The 27,729-nt window shown below is 44.3% G+C and overlaps 2 protein-coding genes across 5 annotated transcripts; one reads left to right on the top strand and one right to left on the bottom strand.

The window, feature by feature from the left end:
• Nucleotides 1–204: 204 nt before the first annotated feature.
• LOC119389469 (uncharacterized) lies at nt 205–3,425 on the top strand. The gene has a single exon (XM_037656753.2). It carries the CDS (start codon nt 222–224, stop codon nt 1,242–1,244), a length of 1,023 nt encoding a protein of 340 aa, XP_037512681.1. The 5' UTR covers nt 205–221; the 3' UTR covers nt 1,245–3,425.
• On the bottom strand, nt 1,872–27,729 carry LOC119389467 (vacuole membrane protein 1). 4 transcript variants are annotated; one of them, XM_037656747.2, is made up of 12 exons: nt 27,429–27,729; nt 22,830–23,113; nt 19,862–19,952; nt 18,717–18,827; nt 14,912–14,991; nt 14,609–14,696; nt 12,285–12,336; nt 12,106–12,185; nt 11,943–12,023; nt 11,183–11,361; nt 8,920–9,022; nt 1,872–3,909 (listed from the first exon to the last, which is right to left on the bottom strand). In XM_037656747.2, the coding sequence occupies exons 1-12, from the start codon at nt 27,546–27,548 to the stop codon at nt 3,748–3,750; spliced, it is 1,431 nt and encodes a 476-aa protein (XP_037512675.1). In that variant the 5' UTR covers nt 27,549–27,729; the 3' UTR covers nt 1,872–3,747. The 4 variants fall into 4 exon arrangements, with proteins under 4 accessions (XP_037512675.1, XP_037512678.1, XP_037512679.1 ...); XM_037656750.2 differs by lacking the exon at nt 27,429–27,729 and adding an exon at nt 26,380–26,600; XM_037656751.2 differs by lacking the exon at nt 27,429–27,729 and adding an exon at nt 26,086–26,256.

Genomic DNA, 27,729 nt, shown 5'->3' with positions numbered 1-27,729 from the left:
TAAATACGCAATCAATCATGCGCTTTAATTTTCCGATGTACAAATAAACAGCAAAATAATCTTAATGCAAGCGTTAGATTTTTTTTAATTTATATAAAACATTTTATCACCTTTCTTGATCAGTAAGTAGCTAGCGCCACTAGTGATGAGCGCTTACATTCGCAGCACGAGCCCTGCACAAGGCAAGACTGATAGGCATTTGAAGGTAATGGTGGCCGTGTATGAATTGTGTTATTGTTTTGTTACGCGTGCGTGTTTGTACGGATGCCCATCTGTCGTATGATACGCGATACGCCGACGTCTCGACAAGATCCGACGTCCGGCTTCGTTTGCCGCTGTTACCGAAGATCTCCTCACGCTTGCAGATAGGAGTTCCGACGACTGCGAAGGAAAAAAAAATGGCTCCGCAAGTGATACGCGCCGCGACCTACCTTAGCCCCGGAATCCCCGTAGAGTTCTTCCAGGCCGTTCTGGATTACCTCGAGCAAAGGCTCGACGTCCACACCACATTGATTTACGAGTCCCGCTGGTTCGGACCTCCGGCCGACCGGCGTGACCCTTTTGCCCACGGAGACGTCGACATCGCCTTCATGAGCCCGCTCGCTTTCGTCCGAATGCACGATTCCGGCAACGAGCACATCGAGCTGCTACCGGTTTCATCCGTGCACGAGCACCTCAAAGGCGGCAACGATACGGGACACTTCGCGGACGTAATCATCAACGCCGACTTGAAGGCAGCCAGCGTCGACTCGTTCGAGATGCTACGCGGCTGCCGGTGGGCCTACACAGGCCCGGAGTCCTTCAGCGGCAATCAGATAACTCTCCAGGTGCTCAAGCGACGCGGCGAGACGGCCACATTTTTCGGCAACAAACTGCGCTCCAAGTCACACCTCGACTCCATCTACATGGTTCTCAACAAACAAGTGGACGCCGCCGCTGTAGATGCGAACTGCTTGGCGCTGTTTTTCGACCGGAACCCGTCCTACAAGGATAAGGTGTTCGTGATCGAGTCGTGGGGGTCTCTCCCGCCTTATCCCATAGTTGTCAGGAAGGCGCTGCCCCAGGAAACAAAGCTGGCTCTTAAAGACGCGTTACTCGAGATGTCAGAGTTCTCCGAAGGCGCTAAGCAGCTCGCTCAGTACAGGGTAAAGCGTTTCGCGCCTGTCAGCATGGATCAGTTCCTGGCCTTCAAGGAGGACGTCAGAGAAACGACCAAGCTTACCTTTGACTCGGTGTACTACTGAAATACTCGGCTGTAACGGTGCATCCTCGAAGGACGACCGGAGTCCTAAGATAATGTATACGCGGCTGTGTAGAATTGCCGTTCGGTTAGCGTACTTAGTGAGATAAAAAAAAGACGAACGAGAGGAATTTCCTGGGAACATATTCTAGGCGGCAGGCATTTCCAAGCCCGCTGTCAGTTGCCGTGTCTAGCTCCTTAATATAATCGTAGTTAGAGCATTGCTTGCTTTAATGAATTAGCTCTTAGATACTGCAATGGTATTTACGCACTCAATACGTGTTGTTTGGGAAGTTATGTACTTGGGCACAAGCGGCCGTAGGTTTAGCAAAATAATGCGATTGTATTTGTGCCCTACAAATTTCTGTAACGTTTTTTTATCCGAACCTTGTGAAACCCTACCCTGTTGGTCACAAGTGGACTATGCCTGTTCATTCCTATGCAATCTTTTTGTAGCAATCCTTTTGGTAGTGGGATTTTCCTATGAATGCGAAATGTATCATGCTATGTTACGTATCTGTTTTTCGTTGGAACATTTGTTGCTTTGGTTTAAAAACTCGTGTGCACAGAACCCTGTGGTGTAAAAACAGAGTTCATGTTATGTTATGCTAGTGAGAGAAAGTCCCGACAGTAATCTGTATAGATTTCTTTATTAAATATATATAACTTTTTACAATTCGGGAGTGTTGAGGCCAGTCTGAATAAAACTCGGTGATCTAACTAAGGAACAATTCTCCCCAACTTCCACGAGTGCCAAGCGCAACATTCCTGGTTGATCAATCATGCTCACTCACAAATGCATACTTGCAAAAAAAAGGTTCGTTGGAGCCATCTCCCACATGTACAATGTGAAATAAAGCATTCACTCGCAATAGAAAAAAAGAACAGGGTCCTAAAAGTGATAAGGGAATGTCAATTGGACAGCTTGAAATGGGGAGAGACAGTCATCCATATAAGCTCTAATGCTACATGCGATGGCAGCTCTAGAACATAGTTCCTTGACCAGAGTTGGGCATGCGCACAACACGTTGGTATAATTCTCGCCTATCGTTAAATTAGCGGGCACTAATGTAGCACCCGGGGTGTGTTACAGCCTCGTAGCTAAGCTAGTTACATGCCCTTGTGGTTAAAACTGCTCATCAACAGTCGCATTCGAAACAAATGCGATTTACAGTTGCCTTTTTTTTCACTTAGACAAATGCCACACTAAGCAAAGATGCCCTTCAGTCTGACCTGAATACTTGGCAGCCGTTCAGAATTAACCAACACCACAATCTCCCTTGTTCTATTGATACCACAGCCTCCTACAATTGCAGTACTATTCAGACTGCTCACATTCAGCTTTCTTCTGCATACTAATGCAGTGCTTACTATATGCAACAGGTTCATTTTTTAAGAAACAATGAGCACTTCGCTTTCCTGCAAAATTGGCGGGCAATTCCAAGACCAGCTCTTTGTCACCTTCATAGCCCACACTGTAGTCATGACCAGACTGTCTCGCAGCTGATGCAACAACCTAAAAAGGATCTGGTGCCGTAATCAATATAGCTACGAAAGCCCAGCAAATATATTATTTTTATATTGTAGCCCTGATGAGGCGAAATTAATGACACAAGAGGGAAGACCGTGTACAGATTGCGGTGACGTTTTGACAACTACACACTGGACAAAAGCGGTAAATACTTTGTTTTCTGCTAAAAATCTGCATAATACAACAGGATTCCCATCATCCCAGAACATTTTTGCACTGTGCCAATTTAATTAAATCCAGACTTCTCTAGCAGAGCCAAAGAAACACAGTTGGAAATCAGAACAAAGTGAGACAAAAAAAGCACCACTAGGCACAGGCTTGTGCACTTTGGTGAAAACAATGATGGACGCTGACCAAGGTGAAAAAATGTTTACTGACGTTTCAGCTCCCACACGGGAGCCTTGTACACAATGAGCGTCGATAAACATTTTTCACCTTGATCGGCGTCCATCAATGTTTTCACCACCGTTTCATCCCGACCTGACAAGATTTCATCAGACCTTCGACTTCGTTGTGCACTTTACATGAAGCTTTTTGCATATGCCTTTCGATGCAATTACACACTCCTATGTACAAGCTGTGTAAGCAACAAAACGTTTATACAGCAACAAAAAAACTCTGCAAAGCACAACAAAATAAAGAAAGTCCTGCACTTTAAGAAGAGAAAAAAGTTTGTTGCAGTGGCTAGGTGGAACAGTGCGAAGAGATGGAAAAAAATAATGGTACATTTGCTCTTTTCACCATTTCATAGACAGTGTGGAAAGAAAAAATCTTGGACGGCCGAAAAAGAAGGTGCGAATGAGTTCCAGCAATGTCAACACAGGGGGAGGGGGGGGGGCAGGGAGGAGGCAAGTGCATTATCTTTGTCTAGCAGTTCCTCTCATGTGGCACATTTTCGTATGTAGTAGTCCACATAGGGCATTGCCCTCTGCATGTGCACGCCTCGCCGTGCAGAAGAGCAGCACACAACCCAAGTTCAACTGATGGCCACCTTGCCGCGTGGTGCCAAAGCGGCTTTCTGGCCCTTGGAAAGTCGCCGGTGGTAGCTCTGAGCCATCGAGTTGACGATGGAGAGGACAAAGTAGATGATCATGCCCAGGACCAGCTTCTCGAAGAGCCAAGCGAGCAGTGAACCCTCCTGCAGTGACAGAGATGGTGTCGGTAAGAAAGTGAGCGCTAAGTCTGTCACCATCACCAGCCTGACTACGCACACTGCAGGGCAGAGGTCTCCCTCCCGCGTTTCTCCAATTAGCCCAGTCCTGTGCTTGCTGCGGCCACGTTATCCCTGCAAACTTCTTGATCTTATCTGTCCATCAAACTTCTTGCCTCCCCCTGGTGCGCTTGCATTCTCTTGGAAAGGGCGATTTTTTTTACCACTTTAATTGATTAAAAACTCATGTCATAATTACTACACCACAGTTAAAAAAAAATTTATGTCCCCTATGCCTTCCTTGGCCTAATTATCTGTTGGATTCATTTGGTCTCTAACTAAACAACGAGGCCTTCAAAAAAAATTTCTTTTTTCGCTAATTACCAATAGTAGTAATCATGGCTTCTCACTGCCTGCCCTACCCATTTCCTCTTGATTTCAACCATGACATCCCTAACATGCATTTGTTCCCTGACCTACTCCGCTCTGCTCTCTTCTTGTCCCTTAAAGGGGCCCTGCAACACTTTTCTGAATAATGATGGAATAGCCTATTACCGCGTGACGCTTCACGAATCACGTGCCGCAAAAATTTTTAGAATCTGTCAAGTGTGAGCGGAGTTACAGGTATTGTCGTACACTTCAAGCGCTTTCTCTCTCCTCTCGTACCAGCGAGTGCACTGAAAGCTACGCAAGGAGGGGGGCGACACAGGGGAAAGAAGATGCGGCCCTTCGTCAGCACGCGTCATGACGTTGAGCACTTTTTTCTTTTACTTCGAATGCGTGGCTGTCTTTTTTTTTTTTTTACCGTGGTCTCTGCGCATTCCGCAGCGACCACAGTAACTATTCAGCCACAATGCTCAAATCAGCCAATGGCAGTGAGTTTGTGTATATGGCGCAGTAATTTGGGTATATGGCATCATTTGTAGAGTGAAGAGGGAGTGATTTTTAGCTGACTTTGAGAATTAATTGTAAATTCCAGGCCGCTCGCTGCGCTATGTTTGGCTCTCGTGTTATCGGGAGCCTCGCCTACCGATCGGCAGGGTTTTCTGACCATGCTCAAAGAGTGTTGCAAGGCCCCCTTTAATATTACACCTATCACTTTCCTTTTCGTGGCTCACTGCATCGTCCTCAATTTCACTTGAACCCTTTTCCTAAGCCTCCAGGTTTCTGCCCCGTAGGTGAGTGCCATTAAAATGCAGCTGATATATACTTTCGTTTTGAGGGATACTGGTAAGCCTATAAATGAAGGAAAGAAGGTGACTCTTAAGGGCTCGTTTTTGTTTGTTAGACACAATATTAATGACAACTAATAGACAATAATGCCAAGGAAAGTATAGGGGGAGTTAATTGTAGTAATTAGAATATAAATGTGAAGAAAGTAAAGTGGACGAAAAGATAACTTGCCGCTGGCAGGGACCGAACCTGCGACCTTCGAATAACACGTCCGATGCTCTACCACTGAGCTATGGCGGTGGTCATCCTCCCCTCCACTTTATGGTATATATATGTGGATTTAAACCTAGGAGTGTTAGTCAGCACCGATTGCAGCCATGGCACCTGTTACTGCGAGTGGCGCAAACAAAGGGAGGAGACCTTCAGTTGCATGTTGACCAGGAGAAGTTTCCACAGGCTGAAAGCGCGAAAATATCTGGATCTCGAAGATGAGCTTGTCGATTATCTGGAGCATCTCTATATAGATCGAGCTTGCCTCCTAGGTAATGGCGATGGGATACTCCCTCGATCAAGGCATATCTAGAAGCGATCTTGGAACTTTGTTCGTCTGTGATCCAGACAAACTGGATCGCAGACGAACATGAACTGCCAGGAGAATAAATTCTCCATTCTACGAAGCCGTTCTCTACCTGTCTCACTCTCTCTTTCAAGCTACGGACGTGGGTTCAAAGAATGATTTTTTTTCTCGGGTGGTGTCGAACAGTTCTATGATGTAGGGTCAGCATAAAATTTCGTTGTATAACCGAGGCTTTCAATACATTATTTTTATGGGGGTTCACCGGGACCAAGCCAATTCGTCTTAAAATGCGGGTCGTCCCACTGTTTTACGAAGTTTCGGTATTCGAAAAATCAAATAGTAGATATTCGATTCGTGAATCGAACTATTCGCAGGGCTCCTATTCGATTCGCATTCGAATATTCGAGCATTCGCACACCCCTACCCTCAGCACCTTGTAGGTTGATCAAAACGTTCCCCATATCTGGCCTGAGCATCTGGTAGTTTAGAGCAATGTTGCGACAGGCGATTGAAGTTTGCTCTCAACTGCGGCATTAATGCAATATGTAGTTTTGGTATCTATTTGGTATCTAAAAGGCTGGTTTATGATGATTGTCAATTAGGCTTGTGCGAATATTCGAGCACTTCGAATATTCGAACGAATAATACAGTATTCGAATTCGCTTCGATTCGAATTTAAATTATTGAAAGTTTCGAAGTATTCGAAAGGAACGAATGAGTGTATATTACTCCGCTTGTAACCCCCCTGTAAAGGTCGTTTCACTGCAGTGCAGTAGTGCTGTACCGTGAAAACACCTTTCAAAAAAATTTGCACTGTCCGTTTGTAATCTCCTATAAAGGTGATTTCACTGCAGTGGAGAGGTGCTATACCGTGAATACACCTTTCCAGGGAAAGTCCGCACTGCCGCGAAGCCCCACTTGAAAGTTAAATGAACATATTACCCTCACATCGACTCATCATTTTTTACTTGTTGTACCAGCTTATATGCTCCAAGTGTAGTAAATTTTAAAATTTAACATACTTTACAGGTTATCACTTGCATTCTACCGAAAGCCAAATCCTGTTACTTATTCAGGGTTGCTTCCACTTCCTTTGAACCAAAAAGAATGACATTTGCACATGCCTTGTAACAATTAAATGCAGGTTGGTTGGGTCATGACAAATATGCTCGTTTTTCTTTATAATGTGTGATATATATATACTATTCGAATTTGATTCGAAATTATTCGACCAAAATCACTATTCGCTTCGAACCTAAAATGTACTAATTCGCACAAGCCTATTGTCAATGTACTGCACACAAATGATGCCTATTAGCATGTGTTGCACTACAGTGAAAATGGATGACGTCTTATTGATATCTTGCTATCTTCAATAAATAAAAATATTAAAAGCTATTGTACTGGTTTCATCTCCATTCAAGTGGACAATTTCATTAACTCTTTCCTTACCACGCCACTAGGCATCGTTCACCGGTGAACGATGATTTCACGCTGCTATTTTTCAACAACCGCCGTGCGCTTCGACATGAAGCGCCATCTAGACGATTGTACACACACTAGAATTGCTGTTTCTGCACGGTTCGCATTTTTACCGCGAGGCGGCGATTATTAAAGGGCGCCCGCGTTCAAAGGTTGAAGCGCACGTGAGCCGCGCGATGGTGTTGACATCCGAAACGACGCGCGCTCGGAAAAAAGCAATTTCGCTCGATGCCGGCGCTTCGACGAGCAATCTTTTAGACTTCTCGAGCAGTGATGAATCAGACAACGATGTGGTGACGTCGGATTTCAGCTCCGATGAAGAAATTTCACCAGATCAGCCGGAAACGTCAGCTGTTAGTCGCGAGCAAGTTTCGTTTTCACTTTCGCTTTTGTTTGTAGTGTTCTGGAGCCGGCTGACTTGCTCTGTATGTGTCCCACATATTATTATTATTATCTTTAGCGTGTCTACTTCACTTGGGCATGTCGTGGTGCCTCCAGCACAAAGACGCGTGGACTTCCGACCCCAGAGGGACGCGCGCATCTGGGTATCGACCTCGACATGACGCTCCGCAGTAACTCGCATCGGCTGACGAGAGCGCTGGATTTTTTCCGCCTCTTCTTCACGGCGGAGGTATGCTTTTCAAGTATGCGTGGGCCCACATACTTGAAAAGCCGAGATACAGTGAGAAAGACGGATCGTGGAAGGAGGTGACGCCAGAGGAGATGGTGAAGTTTATTGGACTCTCGATGTACATGGGGATATTAGAACTTCCGCGTCTAAATTTGTACTGGAGTACGACTAAATTGCTTTCGGGACTTCTTCCGCCAAAAATCATGGCAAGGCAGCGTTTTACCGCGCTCCTGGCCACGCTGCATGTTTCGGATCCCGAAACGAACGGCGAACGAACTGTTTTGGTGCCTGGCACACTGATCTCCTTGAGTGAACAATTTATAGCTCGAGAAGTTCTTGAGCTAAAACTTTCGTTTTTTCACTCCTACTCCACTACGCTGTTTTAAATATTTTGCATCTCTCATAATTTTTCCATAATTTTTTACTCTGAAGATATAAGTCTAATATTATGACGTTTGTTGTGAACGTACTTAATTATTTGTGTTTGTCAATTTTTGTTATATATTTATATCTGCCATTTCTTTCGTCGAATGTACCTTTCAAACTCTACATTTAGTACTTGCATTTTGGTATGTAATATTGTGCTGTAAAATTTTATTTCTTGAAAAAAAAAATCTTGGCTAGGACCAACTCAGAACTTCACTATTTCGCTATGCATCAAGTAATTTTTTTGTAACTCAAAGACAGCTTTATCGATTTTAGCCATTTCTCTAAATAATGTTGCCCTGTGATTAATAAACATTTTGTATATTTCGGAATTTCTCAAAAAAATGTTTTGTTGGAGATGTGGCTTCCTTCCTAAAAATTTTTTTGAAAAATTTTGATTTTTTTTTGTATAGGAATTTTCTTGGCCAAATAAGTTTTTTCTATTGTTTTAAGATAAACAGCATTCAAAAGTACGTTCATTTGTCTTTATTTTGATGTATTGCATGGCACTGTAAACCTAGTAGCAACGGCACAGAAAATTCCTAGTTGCAACATACAAAAATAGGCCAATTTCCCCGTGGTAAGGAAAGAGTTAAGGAGAAACGAATCTCATTTGTGGCGAACTGAATGGAATGACCACTGCGTATATGGAACAGACATGAGTTTGTTTTTTTTTGCGATGAGAAGAAAAAGCAGCAATGCTGCTAACCTGAGCCACATGGGAGCCCACTTTGCGATGAAGCTTGGCCTTCTGCTTGGCCAGGAATTCCTTGAACGGAGCTTGGAGGTAGCGGCCCACATAGGGGATGTATCTGCGATGATGTATACAAAAGATTTTTATTACAATGCAACAGAATCTGAAAGGCTTATTAACTCTCAGCAAACAAGCCAATCTCAAACTAAATGAACATACAAGGAAATACTACAGTTAAACCGTGACATAATGAAGTCGGTAAAATTGGCAGTTTTTACTGTGTTATATTGAAACTTCGTTAAACTGCAAATTTGACCTTTAAGCAAAGCATGCCTCCAGCAGAAATACCAATTCATCACCTAAGTCTTCCTCTACGTAAGCAGTGAAACTTTGTTATTTGAAATCTCAGTGGCGTGATCTTGCATGCATTCCAAAATGGAACGGAAGCGGTCCGTTCTATCGAGCCGCACACGATTTGTCAATGTGAGCTGTGACGAACGTCATGGCTCACAGTGACCAATCACGTGCGGCTCGATAGAACAGACCACATCCGTTCCATTTTTTGAACGCGTACAAGGTCGCGTCACAGATAAACACACTTCTTTATATTGAGTTTCAAAATACATGGTGTTCTATGGACATGAAGTTGTGAAAAGTGAAATACTTTGCTTTATTGAGAATTTCATTACATTAAAGTTCATTATATTGAGGTTTAACTTTATACCATATTTACATGCTGCACCTCAACCAGGCAGGTAGTTTCAGAGAGGTCATGGCTTGTTTAGGATTAGGGGTGTGCGAATATTCGAAAATTTCGAATAACGAATCGAATAGCATTCTATTCGATTCGGTACTCGAATCGAATAGTACATACTCGAAATATCGAATATTTTTCGAATAGTTTTCGAATAATTAGTGCCGACGGGAGAACCCCAAAACAATGAAACTTTGGAATAGTTAAAGGCCATTTTTCTGCTTTTAATCACTAAATTACCAGTATGCATGCAGCCCAAGCTTTTACGAAACTACCGACGCTATATTGATTACCGGATGAAGGCGTTTTTTTTCATGAAAGCTCCATACTCGCTCAGTTTTTACTATGCTGCCTCTGCATCGCATTAATCAGTTCCTGACTTCATCTTGTAATAACTGAAGGTGCACCTGCATTCAGCTTCATGAATAGCAATAGATGCAAGGGTTGTGTTTGCGTAAATTGTTCTTGCAGATACAGCTTTCAACACCGATGTCTACATGCCTTCAGTGCCGCGGACCATGTTGCGATGGCAGGTTTATGTGTTTCATTACCGCCTTAGCTGTATGCATAGTCTTCGGTTCAAAATTGTTTAGATTTTATGTCTCAGTTTTATTTAAAAGCAGGCGACAAAGTATCTGCAGTCACTGTTGTATGTCAACCTGCAGGTACAAAATATATCGACGGCCCTGGTCGTTGCTGTATACGAGCTTACCTCAGATTTCATAGCTGTGGTATTTTGAGTCAGTTAAAAGTAAGCGCGACGCTCTTTGGTGAAAGTTCGTGAATATTTGGTTCAAACAAAGAAAAAAAAACTCTGCGGAGTTCTAGGACCGTTTTGAGAATGGTTGTCTTACTATTCGAAAACTATTCGAAAAGTATTCGATTAGTATTCGTATTCGATTCGGTGTCGTCACTATTCGATTCGTATTCGATTCAGTTCCAAAATTCACTATTCGCACACCCCTATTTAGGATGCTTACTTCATGCTTGTGTGCTGGCCTGGTGTGAACACATTGACATTGGTGGGTGCCTGCTAAACGTGTGGCCATTGTGATTTGCTCACAATTAAGTTTAAGTTTTCCAAGCAAAACCTGTCTGCAATCAATTGAGGTGTGGAAATTAGCAGCATCAGCTTTTTTTCACACCCAGATACAGTTATGAACTTCTCAGATTGCATTAGGGATAAATCACAACTGGTTGGGTAACTGTGATTCAGTGTCAAGCACACTGTCTTGATACAGTGCCAGTAATGCTGTTGCACTGAGACGCCCACTTGACATGAGACAAATTGCACAATCAACATGATCACTTTGATCCATTGATTAAAGTGATCAACAGAAAATATATATTGCTGCTGCAATGTTGGAAATGCTCCACACATGCTCTACGCACCAAATGAGCTTGCATTCTCGAGCTTTCACTTGTATAGAAATTTTTTAACATTTTTGCAGCGTTGAGTCAATAAAGTTTTACTGTGTAATGCGCAGCACATACACACACACTTCAGAGGCGATAATAGCCAACCTGAGCATTTTGAGCAAGAGTTCAACGTGGTTCTCGTTGAAGGCAATGATGACAAAGAGCTTCTGGATGTGCATTTTGATGACAGCCTTGCCAATCAGGGTGGCCCCAAAGAAGGTCCAGAAGGGAACCAGGAAATGTCCGCAAGTGATGCCAGCCAGGTCAAACAGTGGATTGGGGATCTGCAGTACAACAAGGAAATGCCGAGATAAGACACCCATCAGAAAATAACAAAAGACAGCGTAAGCCAAGTCACCATCATGAGATGCCCTCAAGACCAGTATAATTAATCATGAATCATGCCATTGTATGCAACAAATTACCAGTATGTGAAAACATCCTTGGTACTACACGCTCACTCCAGAAGCAGCAAGTTATTCGTCAGATCACAGCAGGCATTCAGTCAAGCTTCACTGAAAGTTCTTTCAGTTGTTTATTCTAATCAAGAATTTCAAGGAAATTAAAATGTAGCACGGTTTCACACGCATAATTTTTTGCAGAGAAGCGTGATACGCACAAGCTGATTACTTTTGTGGCAAGAGTTTGCTTCTTAGTTATTACAAAATTGAGCAGATATCTTCAACCAGCCTTGCTCAAAGCATGCAGTTCCTACCCAACCACAAAATAAAGAGGCATAGAACAAATTTAATACAGCAATATTGCACAAACTGGAGTAATCGGTTTTCATCATTACAAATGAAATTGGGCCGGTTGGGTTAATGCAACAGCACAAAAGATTACTGATACCAAGCAAAGCACAAACCGAGGCGCAGGCCAGGATACCCAGGAAGCCAACTCTCTCCACTAGTTTTTCCACGGCCAGCTTTGCCTTGTCCAGAACAGACTGCAATTGAACATTCCAAGTCAGGGCAAGTTCCCAGAGGAGTTACGGCAATTAACAAAAAACCCAAACAATGAATGCTTACCAGGTCTTTACTCTTCTCTTTCTCCATGAGTTCCTCCAACTCTTCGAGATCCTCAAGGTCTTCGTTGCCAGACAACCTCGCTTAAAAATAAAGCCGTTATTTGGCTCCGTTAGTCATGTATATTTGCAGAGGCATGCTGCTGATGGGTAGCGCTGTTTACCCAATGTACAAAAACTCACCGGCTCTCGCCATGAAATATGGTGGCAGTTCTCCCAAGGCGGTGCCTGCACCCTGCGAAAATTGATTCACCCTTGATCACTTTTTCTGCGTCTCCCTAAGTCACTTTGCAAAAGCATCAATTCACCCCTCATCTCTTTCTCTCAATCCCTTTTCAACAGAGTTTACCCTCGATCGCTTTCTCTCTCTGTAAATCACTTTTCCGAATAATGAATTCCCCCTTGATCACCTACTCCCTCTCTCTCTAAATAACTTTTCAAAAGTGGTTAGAGAATGCAAATAAATAGACGACTAAAAGTAAGCTTTCATATTTTCAAACATGTTTAAGACTATCATCAACTAACCTGCATGGGTGGGCTCTGATGTTTTTTGAGAGGAACGTGTCACCAAGCTTGATTATCCTGGCTTGATTTCATGCGTTTCGTTCTTTCTTTTTTTCAACTGATGCTCATATTTCGTTTACTTCTCTTATGCACATTTAATTAGCAAAGAATTTGTGTCCTTACCAGGCGTGTCTCATATCGAATTCATACCACAAGATAAATTCTCGTTATAACACAGAAGTAATCCTAGCTCCTAGCTCTGAATACAGCGACTGAAGTAATTCTGCCACCTGGATTGATTATCTTCAGCACTTGCTATTCAACTAAAAAGTGCCATCACTTTGAAAGTTCGTAACCTCTGCCGTAAAATGCCGAGCAAGCGCCCCCACCCAAGCAAGCGCCCCCTTCCCTCTTTTGGGAGATCTGAAATAAGCGCCAGGGACCGAGCAAGCGACCCCCTCCCCCTCCTCTCCTGCGGCCTCCTTTTTGCCAAAGCGAGCATCGCTTGTGTAAAAAGAACCACAAGAATGAGTACACTGAATGCGTATCAAATGTTGTTTATGAAATTCCGTTGTCATGTGGCCGGTCGTATATTGGTCAAGCCGGTCGCTGCTTCAATGGTTTGACAGGGACAAGGGGGAATAAAAACAGTAAATAAAAATTAGGGGTGTGCGAATATTCGAAATTTCGAATATTTTTCGAATAGTGTTTGCTATTCGATTCGATTCGCACTGGAATTTTACTATTCGAACTATTCGAACTTCCCAAAAACAAATAGTACGGTCAACGTCCGATTGAAAGTGACTCCTTCAGATTTTCAATATGCTTCACCTCATCACACCCCGGTATTGCGGCAAAGCTGCCTTTCAAGCTCCGTTACGGTCGCAAATGTACTAACTCAAGAAAACGCTGGTTCCAACATGGAGATGAAAGATGTGGCAGAGGTAGGGGCTCGGTTAATGCTTTTTTGGACCTGAAATTTGGGCAGGGAGTCCGAAAAATCGGACGCTGAAGCTTTTTAGCATCCAAAATTTCAGATGTTCTTATATATCAACATCTACGAGGCAGATTTGGAACTCCGGACTTGAAGGGAGCACACCCTTGTCCGTCACATCAGTTGGGCTTCCACAGAATTTGAAAGAGGAGAGGCTGAGGAAATGGCATCTTTGCTATCACGTGTAAAGTGTAGTCGGCAACACTTTGGTTGCACCAAATCATGTACACAAATAAAATTCGGCCTCTACATTGCCTCATTCTTGATAAGACAACTATGAAACACCACCCTGCCAGTGCTTCATCCACCTAGCGAATAGAAACACTTTCATGTTGCCATCTCATAAGAATATGCTTAGGAATCCTCTCTAACTTGTTTTTCTGCAATTTCGCTTCGAAGTATTCGAAAAATATTTTAGAAATATTCGAGAAATATTCGAAAGATATTCGATTCGATTCACACTCACACTTCAACATTCGAATTCGCTTCGCACCCAAAATTTTGCTATTCGCACAGCTCTAATTTTTAGCGGCTCTTCCACCGCCATCTTGAATTTCAGTCCGGGACCAAGCAAGCGCCCCCCCTCCAAATCTGGCCGGATTATCCTTCACCGTAGGGGGGGGGGGGGCTTGCTCGGCATTTTACGGCGCTACAAATGGCAAGAGACTGTCAGACGGCAAGATTCAGGGAATTTCTGGGAAAGCAGAGTAGTGGGAAAGAAATGAGGTTAAGGTTAATTTCCATAAATTTGGTAAGAGATGCAGAAATTATGTCTGGCCTGCCTGTTAACTTGGTGCTCCTGGTGACATCACCAGGGACAATGACCTACGGGTTTAGGTTATGATCACTGCAGACCTCAATGCAATCTGTCGTGTGCCTGCACTTCCTGCTGGTTTGAATGTTGCATGCTTTGGTTTGCAGTTTGCAGGGCCCTTAACTCGTGTTTCAAATGCATGAATAAACGAGTGCCATTCAAATAAAAAAGTAACTGTGCACTAAATTCACTCACCCACATAAATGCTTCCAGTCTCACTTTGCTCATCACCTTCAAGATGCCAACATGGGCTCCAGGACTAGACTCCTCAGGGCAGATAATTCTGCAAGCAGAATTGCGCATGCTCACTACTCGTTTGTGTTGTGGCCAACATAGGAAATCCATTCAAACCAAGCACACTTACGCATGGGATGTTGACTATACACAAAGATATTCAATGCTCACTACTAGCAATACTTGGACCGTACACGGTACACTGTAGCTCATAGTATCAACAACTGTTTTAACCATAGCGCCATTGACATGTTGTGTACTTACTCATCAGGGTAAGGAGGTTCCGGAAAATCCACAGTGCCACATTCGTGAGCTGCTAACGTTACTCCGGCTATGTAAGGGCCCTGGAGGAACGCAAACAACAGGTTACACAATGTGAACCAGTATTAGGTTAAAGTGACTAAAGACAACCACATGCACACAAAAATGCATGACACAGACTCGGGAACAAATCAGGCTCTTTTTTCATGGTTTGATTTTCAGGAGGTGGTTTATGATAATAATGACCAGATAATTGCACAGATGCTTACACCCTATAATAATACAGCTGAAACTCGATTTTATGAAGTGATGACTAGACTTGAATTGCTTCGTTAAAACGGAAAAGGGATTTTTCTGTCCATAGAAATCTAAAATTGTAACGTAATGACATTCGAAAGCTACCTCACGCCTGCGCGTGTGGAAGGTCTGCGAGGATGGCCCAGATGTAAAACTTCCCTTGTACGGGCGATGCAGACGATACAGACGGCAACATTATGCTGCGACAGGCTGCCGACAAGCAAGACAGTTGCAAAAACACGATGAGTGCTACCTGTCGCATAAACCATAAAATAACGAAGGCAACCATCGTAGTGTTCCTGTGAGAGAATTTACAGGGACAATAAAGCACCGCCGCCTCAAACACCATCTAGTAGGTAAGAGCATTACCAACTGTTCAGTCCAATGTTTCGTGCATGGGCGTGCCTTCAGCCTCGTCAAAATAAACTACAGTTGCGGCTAGGGCAGCTACACGTTTTAACTCAACAGCGTTAGAGTGCACATTCGAAGAAAAGCGTGTCTATGTCAAAATTAGAAAGAAATGCAAATTTATTTCAGCAAAAACTTTGCTAAATTGGGTTTGGAACCAAGCATCATTAATTCAAGGTGACGGCAAAATTAAGCCCTATGGGTACCTGCTGGGGAATGGAAGTTTCTTCATTAGAATGAGAACTTCGTGAAATCAAGTTTGTTAGATAGAGTTTTAACTGCAGTAAATTGATTTGTGTGCCAACAAACAATGCAACACTAATCAAGCACAGAGTTACAATAGAACAAACCCTTTTATTGACTTTAATTAAAAGATGAAGTCAACAGTGCTAGCTGGAGCTTACAAAGTGAAAAACTTGGGTCTAACCCTGTCAAAAATGTCTCGCTAATGACTCCATACAGACTAAATTTGTACAGCAGAAAAAAAAAAGATAAAGAACAAAAAAGTTGTGGCTGCTTTGCTGCCAAACCAAACCTAACAACCAAACCTGTCTAAGTGATGTGAATATTTAAATTACACTGAAGCAATGTTGGAATACACCTGTATCATATGAGAGGCATTCTAATCAGAAATAATTAACCACATTGAGAAAATACAGTGAAAAGCCTGAAGTTTAATTTTTCAAAGAGTGTTTGCTAAATTCTTTGTTGACTTGAATTCCCTCATCAGCCAAATGCCTTAGAAACTAAGAAAATTTGCTTAGTAAATTTACCACTAAAACTATATAAACTTGGTATTATTTGGCTACATCAATACAGAGGCGACACAGCGCCTTGCCACCCTGCAGGTTAGAAATATCACATCAAGTGATCACTGTACATATGTAATTTCATGCACAGAGGTAGTCAAAAGTTCCCACACCAGCGAGCGGCCTGCAAACTTTTTGACCACCCCTGTACATTTCTTTGTATGCACATCTATTCAGTTTTTTCTTGTAAACAATAAAATGGAACTGTCTGTTCTGGATTCCAGGAGCAACAACACTTTTTCAGCATGGTCAGAAAACGCTGCTGATCGGTAGTCGATGCTTCTGAGAACACACGAGCCAAATATTATAGTGCAGCACGTGGCCTCAAGTTTACAATTCTTAAAGTCAGCTAGAAATTGTTTCCTCTTCTCTCGACAAATGATGCCACAAAGCAAAATTCCATGGCAAATGGCTGATTTGAGCAATGTGAGCTGCATAGCTAGCGCGGTGGCCACGGAATACCGCCACGTGCCCGTGCTCGCAATCACACCGAAAGTAAGCCGCATGTTCGAAGAAAAAAAGAAAAGGAAGTGCTGAAGGTGGTGACGCTTGCTAATGAAAGAACGCATCTTCTTGCCCCCTTGTCATACCCCCTCCCCCTTCCCGCGTAGCTTTCAGCGCGCTCGCTGGTACAAAAGGAGAGAGAAAGTGCCTGAAGTGTGTGACAAATCACTAACTCCGCTTGTATTTGATGAATTCTAAAAATTTTTGCCATAGTTTATTCCTGACACAATAAGCTCTTTTAAAGGGGTCATGAAGCACCCCTTGGGCTGATTGAAAAAACACATCCTGCGGAAAGCTGACACGGCTATGAACTGCTCTGCCAAATATTACAGTCGTGCGCGCCGCGTAATGGCCACAAGCGGAGCGCGAAGGTGCCGTTTCCCCACGCACCCTCTTTTCAAACAGAGGCCGGTTCTCACTCTCGTCGGTGGGCGGGGCGTCTGTCCGCTGTACGTCGCAAGAGACATAGCATGCTTATTGGCCGATAGCCCACGTAAATCGAGAGCGGCGTTCGGATCAGATGCGCTTCTTGCCGCGGGGTGCCGCCACTTGCCGGCGCCGCACTCCTCAGTACACGGTAGCCGCATTCGCGCAAGCGAGTCACAGCGGGAGAGCGATTGCGTTTCATGACGCGCGCTGGCGTAACTTCTTTCCCCCACGCCATCCCTCCCTGTCTACCTTCCAGTGCACTCGCCGGCACGAGAAAAGAGAGAAAGCGCTGGGAGCGTGCGCCAAACCCCCGTAACTCCACTGATTCTTGACGGATTCGAGAAATTTTTGCGGCAATCGATTCGGGAGGCAGTACACTCCGATACTGAGGCCATTAGATCATTACTTGGAAAAGTGGTTCATGACCCCTTTAATGAAGCCATTCGATGATTACTTGGAAAAGTCTTGCAGGGTCCCTTTAAAACTTTTTGTCATACATAGATTTTGTGAATATTCAGGTATGCTTATAGTGCTCTATACTGTAGCATTTGTTCGTATTATGTTGCTTGCATTTTATCGAGGTTAGTGACTGAAATACACATTATCCAATATAACTGTAATTTCTTTTTAACATGCTTTATATACCTTGTGGGGGTGCTATCACCCCCCTGTAAAGGCGACTGCCGTAACTTGGGCACGGCCGCTGTGTTTGCAATGCATGTGCTTGGCGCGTAAACAGAGATGATCGGCCAAGGTCAGGGATGCACTGGCTGTAACTCGAGTTTAGCGCGGTGGCACCGGCAGCGCCGCTGCGGAGAAGTTAGGCCGGCGCATAGAAACAGCAAGGAGTCTCTTTTGGGGTGTGGCGGCGCGCGTTGATGGACGTCTCCTCGCGGTGGCTCCGGGGGAAGATACCGCGGCTCGCTTCCCTCGGGCCCTCGTGGTGAGTCGTGCATCGACGGCGCCGCCTTCGTGGAGTATTGTATTGTATGTCTTATGTTGTCTTATGTTATGGTGTATTGTATATCTTATGTTGTCTTGAGTGTGCGTTATGTTTTCCCAGTATTCACTGTTAGCGTAAAGTTTTAACGTGTAATAATTCGGCCAGCGAGCTCGCCATATGTAAAGAAGTGTTAAATAAACGTCCACGTTTGTTGCACGACTGCGTGAACTGTCTCCGTGTGTTCTGAGAGCGGCGGCGTTATCGTTCAGACCCCACAACCTTTACTTTATTTCTCATTATTAATGCAAATTTGCTGTACCCATCCCTTTATAACAAAGACATCAAATATTATCCAGAAATAGAGTATTCCTTCATTACTTTCAGCCCCAACAAAACGAAACAGATAACATGTACCTACCAGGTATAACAGAAAGGTGTGGAGACCTGTTCCCAGGCCAACCGAAGAGAGAACACCAAGGCCTACCCAATAGGCACACCAGAGCACTTTCTTCTCTATGAACGCTATGTACTGCACAGGAGAGAAACAAAATAATGCACACAACGCACACCTCCAACATAAGAACATACTTCAGCCTAAGAAAACAGAACAAGGTGCCTTAACAAGCTTTCTCGGCACTTATAATGGAGTTTGTTGGCACCAGGACCAGCCATGGCCAAAGTGTGATAAACAAGCCGTGAGTGATCAATGACAAAATGAATTGGTAATGACGGATATGTCATGGCTGTACTGTGGCCAAAAGACTTTTACTGTAAGGTGCATAAAATGTAGTAAACGTACCATATGAAACCTTACAATGCTTTAAAATAACAGCGACTTACAACTAGTGCTATGAACATAAAAGATACGCTCTGAAGGGATGACATACTCGAACACGCAAATGCCAGTAGCATTACTGCCTCGAATGCAAGAAGCTGGGGGCATTTGCTGAATAGTAATACGGTACTTTGACAGCAGAAGCATCTAATGAGAGGACTGCTATGAATCTCTTGGTCTAATTAGTTTCAGCATACCAACCTCACATAAAAAAAAATTTCACAACTTTTTGTGAAGCACTTGGTAGTACTCACAGCAATACAAGACACAGGCATGAGCATGCAACATGAGCATTGAGAACATGTTGCCACGTCCATCGTATATCTGTGTCAAGAAATCTGACACCCGACAGTGATGATCCACTTAGGAGTTCGAGCAGGAGAAATCGTTTTTACTAGTTTGGGTCTTTGACCTCCTTTGCGAGTATGACGTGGTACATCTACCGCTTGAATAAAGTCCCTGTGCTTTGTGAACTGTAACACTTTGCAAGGGTGTAAAAGCTATCTGAAGGACCAATGCACAGCATGTTAGACACTGCCCTGCACACAGCCAAAAGTTAGAAAAGGCTAAACGTTTTTCATACAATAGCACATTTCTCCCTGCCTTGCCTTACACTCCTTTCTCAGCATGAATTATTGAGTGAAGGATGAGTAACAAAAGCAATGCATTTTTTATTCCTTTCACAGCTTTAACAATATTAATACAACTCCTGTATGAGCACAGCCTACCTTTTGATGAGATCCTTCAATGTAGTAGGCAATAGTGCACAGGAGGAATACTAACAATGCAGCCAAGACTTGTTTCCTATTCCGCCACAACCTGCATGAAAATACAGAATGTTATTTACAACTATCAGCTAAGCAAGACAAAGCACTTTGGGAAACAGATCATGCAGATGCACTAAATCATTTTTGGGCACATGCATCTAAAAGTTTCACACTATATTGACTTCAAATAATAATAATAATTGCTAGGGTTTAACGTCCCAAAACTACGATATGATTATGAGAGACAGCACAGTGGAGGGCTCCAGGAATTTCGACCACCTGGAGTTCCTTAAAGGGTCAGTAAACAAACCCGTGGTCCAAAATGTGTGATGAATAGATAGCTCCGTACTTGTACGATGTGAACATGCTGCTGCAAGAATTTTGCAAATAAGTGCTGTAATAAGGAAGTTACAGGGTATAGAACAACTTGCTTCGGCTGGTTTAGGTTTCTCGCTCGACCTTGCCACCCTTCTCGGCAGCCAAGATGGGTAAGCACAGCCCGCTGTCGTGACTATGCCCACTTCGGCAACGTAACATGACATCCGCGATTACGTCATCGGCACGCAGCCAACAATCGAGCAAGGCTTCCTCCACATGTCTCTCGTGTCAGAGCGGCGCTAGGGTCCCCCTAGTGGTGCGGTGAAAAAGCGCAGTACATGCGTACGACGAGGATTGGACAGACGCTGGAGAGGGGCATGGGCATTGTTTTTTGAAATGGAGCATCTGCGTGGCGCGCAGCGCTGCGATATTCATAAAATTTGATCGCCGCGGCTGTCAGCACAAATTGGCAAGCTCGTTTGAGAGATGTAAAAAAAAGTCAGAGCCTTTTCATTGGCCCTTTAACGTGCATCTAAATCTAGGTACAGGGGCCTCAAACATTTTCGCCTCCATTGAAAATGCAGCCACTTAAGAACAATTACACTTTTTGTTGTTGGGAGCCCGTCTACCTATTCCCCTCTATCTTGGAGACAGCACGAGCTCCACGCTTCAGCAGCTACGACAAGGCAGTGGATACAAGTCAGAAACGTAAGACGCTGAAAAACAAAGCCCCAGAACAATTTTGTACTACTTGCAGGAGGAACTACAGCAAAAATGCACCCACCAATACATTCTGCATTTTGTCTCCAGCACTACTCCAATTCCTTTAGAAGTACAGTTAACTCTCAGAAAACGAAAATCTCTTACATGGAACTGCTGCTTAAATGGAACAACTGCCTCTACAGTTTTAGTGATGTCATCGACAGAGCAGCATGAGCATGAAATTGTAATAAGCCTAGCGTTCAGTTTATTCCTCTGAGAAAGTCCTAAATATGAGTTTAGAAAGAAAACTAGCATAAATATATTTAGCATACTTTCAAGCCTTGAAATAAGTCTTCTGCAACAGATGGCGATGCCAATGAGGAATGCACAGTAAAGAAAAAAAAAACCCACCTTAGAGGACATTTATGCTTTGCCTTTACGAGTGGAATGCGGTAGCATTATCGGGCCCTATTCATATTGCTTTCTCATTCACTTCCCATACTTCACTTCTCAGTGGATGTCTAAACTGTGCCATGAGGGAAGCAACATCTGTGCACGTAACACTGGCCATCTTAAACTCTCCTAGGGCGCCTTCTGCAAGTTGAGTGCAAGACAATACTCGCACCTATGCGCACTTTGATGATGATAACTGATTATGGCTCAGCCCTTTGTAATCGGTGGGCAGCGTTAAACCACCCACTCGTTATGCCAGGTGTCGGCAACCTTTTTAGGTGGAGGGCCGAGTTGCGTGAAGCCGACACAGCGGGGGCCAGACGGCAAATCGTGGAGGGGAGGGAGGAGAAGGCTGGCAAAGCTGGCAAAAATGTTTTGGGCGGTTAACGCAGAAAGTAAGACACCTGTGTGCACTAAGAAGCATCGCGACAGGTTTGTACAGTGCACCGATAATGTGGTTTACACAATCCCTTTATCTTGCGGTGCGTCATACATAGGCCAAACAGGAAGATGCCTAAATGATAGATTAAAAGAGCACAAGTACAACACAACGAATGTGGTATCGGGGCATCTTGGTATCCATTGCAGAGATTGCGGTTGCGCACCTCGATTTGAATGCACTGGCGTCATGTACAAGTCAGCTGACAGGTTAACAAGGGAGGTTGTTGAAGCCCTAGAGATTAAAAAGCTTGGGGAATCTTGTGTCAGCATGCCTTCTGTTTTGCTTTCAGAGAAGGATGTCAGATTTCTTTCAGGAACCGTTTTGCACGCGCAGTAAGAGTGACCACGTGATACAGTGTCATAGCTTTTGTAACCTTCTTTCTTCTGTTTATTCATGTGAAGGCAGTATTTATTCTGTGCAGATACCGAATAAACTTTCAGTTGTTAGTGCGCCTTGTGTTACGTGTCCTTCTCCTCGTCTGGTCTGCTGTTTTCGCCGGCGCTGTTCTACTGCGAGGAGAGGGAGATTTGCATGCAACGAGAAAAAATTGGCAAACTTATATAATGTACAAAAACTTAATAGAAATCATGTTTATTTTCAGCACGCATGTCGCAAGGTTGCAGTTTACAAACATAGGTTAAAACCAAAAATCTCATTTGAGGTCAAAACTGCCGTATCGGCTTTCAGATAAACTACAATAGGAGAGGGGGGCCTCGCGTTGTGCTGGGGGCCGCAGGTTGGCATCCCCTGTGGGTGTGACCCCTGGTGCGATTCTATACTTCTGCCATGCAATATTACATCTGTGAACGTGTCTCCTTGCCAGACATGATGCCTGTATAGGGTCTTTTGCCAAAGCGGTTTCAAGCAATGATGCAGTTCTGTGGCAGAATACTTGACTGACGCAGTTTTATTCTTTGCATCCATCAGGATTTTTTTGCTCACGGACCCACCGACACTGCATTTTCTGCGACACAGCTCTCTGAACACGTTAAAAGAGAAGGAGGGCTCACTCGCCTGACACCCATGTCAAGGCCAAGCACGAAGAGCTCACTGAAGAAATACCGCAATGTCATGACAGGCCTCCGCCAGAGCACCAGGCTCTTTCGGTCGTCGCATCCAGCCAGCAGCTCCATGCGAAGGGTCTCCTTTTGCAAGCCGGCCGAAGCGGCCAGGCCTCCATTGGTCACTCCACCAAGAGACTCCGAAGTCTTGCGCTGGCGCACCAACAAATCCACCTTTGCGGAATCACTTGCGTCGGCTGCCATCTGGTCTTGGTCCCACTTTTCCAGCCGCTTCACCTGGCAGGGCCCACATAAAATGTACAGTAAGGTTACCCACCAGATTGCAGCTAATTTTCTATTAATCCTTGCTGAAGAATGGGTACTAATATTGCCAATGTTACCACAAAATGCTACTATCAGATCAACAATCAACATGAAGAAGACATAAAAAGTTTTATCAGACAGAAGCACAGACATTCAGTCATGTTCAGAGGACATGTGCACATTTCTGCCACATTAACTGTAGCCCTCACTACTTTTTTTGCATCAATTGCATTCTGGGTAACATCATGGGGAAAGCAAAAGAATGCCATTCCTTAATGCTATTGTAGATGAATGCATTGTAGGTAAAAGAATGCCATTGTAGATGTTTCCAATAATTACTTCCGGGGTTTTATGCACCAAAACCACGATACAATTATGAACGAAAGATGGTGGGGGGTGGGGGAATGATCGAGGGCTCGTTTCTTTGTTAGACACAGCCTAATGAAACCAACAGACAATGACGCTAAGGAAGGTATAGGGGACATTACTTGTAGGTTTCAAATGTAGTGGAGTAATTATGACATAAATGAAAAGAAATTAACGTGGATGAAGAATCAACATGCCGCCGATAGGGACTGAACCTACAACCCTTTGAATACCACATCCAATGCTCTACCAATTGAGCTACAGTGGCGGTCGCGTTCTCATCTACTTTATTGGGTATTAATGTTTCGTGTAATCCTGGGAGTGTTAGCCTGTGCCCCTCGCAGCCATGACGGTGAGTGTGGAACACTCTTTTTTGCCAGCTGGCGTCACGTAGCACGTGATCTTATTACAAGTTGGCAGCTCCCCAATAAACCGTAGCATACTACCTAAGGCACCAAATCTGCCGGAACGAGATGCTCACTATACATGAAAGAGAGAGGGGGAGATTTATCGAGTGCTTGTTTCTTTGTTAGACGCAACCTAATGAAACAATAATGCCCCCTATGCCTTCGTTAACTTCATTGTCTGTTGGTTTCATTAGATACCATTATGAGACACACCATAGTGTGGGGCTCTGGCATAATTTTGACTACCTGGGGTTCTTTAACGTGCACCTGAATATAGGTACACAGCTGTTTCAGCACTTAGCCACCACTGAAATGTGGCCAACATGGTTGGGAATCAAACCCAAGTCCTCGAGCACAGCACTTAAGCTGCTAAGCTACCATGGCAGGTGTGGATGTTTCCACTGAATTATTTAAGGAAGATGGCGATTTTCCTTGGCCCCATTTCCATTAAGGAATCCTTCGATTTTCAGTCCCTTATGAATTGATTTCTGGGGCTAAATGGGTTTGTCATGATGTGTGAAAACTTATAGTTGCCCTTCAGCCACTAAGGATCACTGCTACTACCAGCATCTTTTGTGGCAGCATAGTGAAATTCGCCGCGAAACTGGTCTGTTGCAGATATCTTTGTTCAGAAAAGTACGGTCACTGCAGAAAAATATTAGCAAAAACGACCATTGGCCGGAACGGTTGCTTGTGCCAATCTTTTTCTGCGGTAACTATACAATGCCTCCCTTCATTTCACAATGATAAGACAGGGTGAATGTAAAGAATTGAAAAACCAAACTAAGCTTTCTGTGCACAATAAGATAAAAAAAAAACTGTGCATTTTATAATAACAAGTGTACCTCACTTCAATGGCGACTGCATGAGCAATTTTGATCATGAATGCACTTCCTCCCTCCATACCATTTTTATCTCTGCCTGCTGCACATAAAATGAACTCAAGTACTTTGAAGAGTTTTGGACATTGCTGGCAGGTTGTGGGGCTTTGGGTATGTAACGGTCCTTATCTAAAGACAAAATCTAGCACTCCATTTTAACAAAGGTACCAAGCATAATGGTAATAATGAATTCTGTCGACATTCACTAATACCAACAGGTAAATCTAGCAGAGACATTTTTCATTGCTTAAACCAATCTTAAACGAGCGTGCATGAACGGCAACAATCAACAATGACATGCAATCTACATCGGTAACTTACGTTAATCAAGGGAATATGATGAGAATACGCGCAACTAATGGCACTTTTTTTTAATAAGCGTAGCGTAAGGTAACGCTATCGCATGACCTTAGTTAACATTTAACATGCTGTTGAGCAGCACTAATACACTTAAAAGGCAGCTACGGAAGAGCCAGCGACAGCACAAGCACAACCACAACGAAACGTCGCAACAGTTTGTGCGCATCATAAGGCCGTTACTGGTATTACTTTCCCCGAGTAGATCTACGTAGTTTTGTCACTTCTTGAACCCAAAATTTTCTCCCGAAAGTTGCATGCGTGCTCTTTGTCGTTAAACGCCCAATTAACGCGAATGTGGTACTCGCGGAAATGGTGACGAACTATGGAATACAGCCAAAAGTGACACAAGGTCATCAGTCATGACACTCACGTACCACGAATGCCAGCATTTTCGCGCACTACCATCCATTCTGAAGGTAAGTAGCGAATGAGAGCAAAACACGAGTATCCGATTCATTCGATCACGCCACGTGACGATGGCTGGTGCACAACGGAGTGTACCACACCAGCGATGAGTGCACGGCCAACGACACCAGCCGGGTGACCGGGTCAATCACCTTCCGCCAGAGCTAAATCCCATTTGCTCGAACGATGGCATTCGAATTTCGTTGTGTTTCGCTTCTCATACTTACAAGCGGAGGGTTTACCATGGCGTCTCGCGACGCGCAACGCTGCTTCGACGATCACCACTGCTTGCACCGCAAGATGATGATGATGAAAAACTTTGAGAAACCACGGAATAAACGTTCTCTAATCGGCCACGATGCGCACTGCGCACATGGATGAGATGGACCCACAGCTTCACTAATAAGTTCTAAGCGCGTGACCACACAGCGAACGGCGCAATCGGAGCGTGATTGCGAAGCTCGTCCGAGAACCCGAGCGCGCTACCTTGAACACAAGGGGAAGTTGCCGACCACAATGACATTACCTCAAGTCAACGTGCCAGCACTGTAGTTTCCGAAACCGAGAAACCTTCAGAGTTGCGCCACATAACAACGACGCTGTTCCGTACGAGTGAACATTTCAGTAACTGTACAGAACATTTCTTTTTTTCTATGACGACGTGGCAGACGACTTTTCTTTCCTGGCGGTGAGAGCTAAAGATTCCCGAAGCGCGGTTTCGCAGCCGGCAGGAAAATCCCGCAACGAGTGCGTGTGAAAGCGAAAAGAAGGTAGCGACAGCCAAATGAGACGAAGAGTGCAGTAAAAGAGCGCTACTCACACAGCGTGTTCACAAGTCCATTTGATGGCGATGAAATCGCGCACGTAGCTCTCGTACAACACCCAAGCGGGAGAGCGGCTGCGAAAGACTACAGCTGTTTCTACGGAAAGAACGAAACTATCGCGACAGGTGCACACGCGTTCATTTCTCTCATTCGTTCTTTCCTCGTTTACACCATTAAATCGGAACACGTGATTGGACTGTCCTTTATTCTACAACGGAAGTTAGGAGCGTGCGCCGCGTGCGTATCCGAGTGTGCCGGTGCGTAACGTCCGCCAGTTTATCCGTCGCCAAGGCAGCAGCCAGCGGCGTCCCTTGCTTGTCGATATCATACGACTGGCCATTCGAAACACACACTGGTGATCCCGGATGCCGTTTTCGCTAGGTCAGCAGTTGATAGGATACACGACATATAGCAATTACACATCAGGGAATAAATCCGAAATATGTTGCAATTGACGCCCAAAACGACTACTTATTAATGAAACGCAGCTAGCAGAGAAGATGCGCGTTTTTCGGCGGTTCGCCGTTTCAGATTTCACTGAATTAATTATGTAAGAGCTGTTTCGCACTCTCTCTCGCGAGATAGCAACTACTCAAGTGGCCTAGCTCCACTCGACAACCGCATCTGCGTGAGTCTTTTGGGTGCCCCTCCTGCTGAATATGGAGTTTTTAGAGCAGCATATCAGCCACTTGGAGTGCGCAAAAGCCTTAACCTCATGCCATTTGCGTTTTATGTATACCATCGGCGTGTTATTTAGACCTCGAACGCTGTAGCCCAAGTCCCTATAATCATCCCATGGAAGTGACGCTCTGATGACGGCTGCTGCGCTTACATCATAAATGTGAAAAAAAAAAATGTAGCATAAAGGCAAAAGGTGTAATTCGTCATACCAGGTGTGCAGAAATCATGCAGCGAGGGAGCACTGCCATATGCTCTAACGTGAGGGAGGCGTATATCCAATTAAGTTGGACGGCCAATTAAGGGAAAGCAGGCAATGACTTCATGCGTTGCGGTGTCTCTGGCAGCGCTACGACATGCCACTGACCATGTCTGATTTCTTGCCCGATGATTTTATGCCTCGGTATTTCAGTTCTTGGCGGAGGGCATCCTTAGTGAGAGACTTGTATTCCCGACGAATAGGCGCCCGTTTGTTTTTCGGGCCCATCCCTAAGAAAGCTGGAAACTGTAGCACTGGCGGCTAAACGAGGCCTGGAAACGCACTTCCGTGTTCATTCTCTTCCCGTTAAAGTTTTCAAACGCGAAAGAATGGCGACATGAAGCAGCATTACGGAGCACAGAGCATTGTGAAAAACAAAAACGTACGACTTCGCTTCTCTGCATAGCAC

This window comes from Rhipicephalus sanguineus, chromosome 4, assembly GCF_013339695.2.
Source record: "Rhipicephalus sanguineus isolate Rsan-2018 chromosome 4, BIME_Rsan_1.4, whole genome shotgun sequence".
NCBI lineage: Eukaryota > Metazoa > Arthropoda > Arachnida > Ixodida > Ixodidae > Rhipicephalus > Rhipicephalus sanguineus.
This window is presented reverse-complemented; position numbering and strand designations above follow the sequence as displayed.

Coding starts and splice junctions, on each gene's coding strand:
- LOC119389469 (XM_037656753.2), top strand. CDS start 222: ATGAATTGTGTTATTGTTTTGTTACGCGTGCGTGTTTGTACGGATGCC.
- LOC119389467 (XM_037656747.2), bottom strand. CDS start 27,548: ATGGGCCCGAAAAACAAACGGGCGCCTATTCGTCGGGAATACAAGTCT. Junction 18,828..19,861: donor TTGAAGGATCTCATCAAAAG/GTAGGCTGTGCT, acceptor TCTCCTGTGCAG/TACATAGCGTTCATAGAGAA. Junction 14,992..18,716: donor ACACCTTTCTGTTATACCTG/GTAGGTACATGT, acceptor GCGTTCCTCCAG/GGCCCTTACATAGCCGGAGT.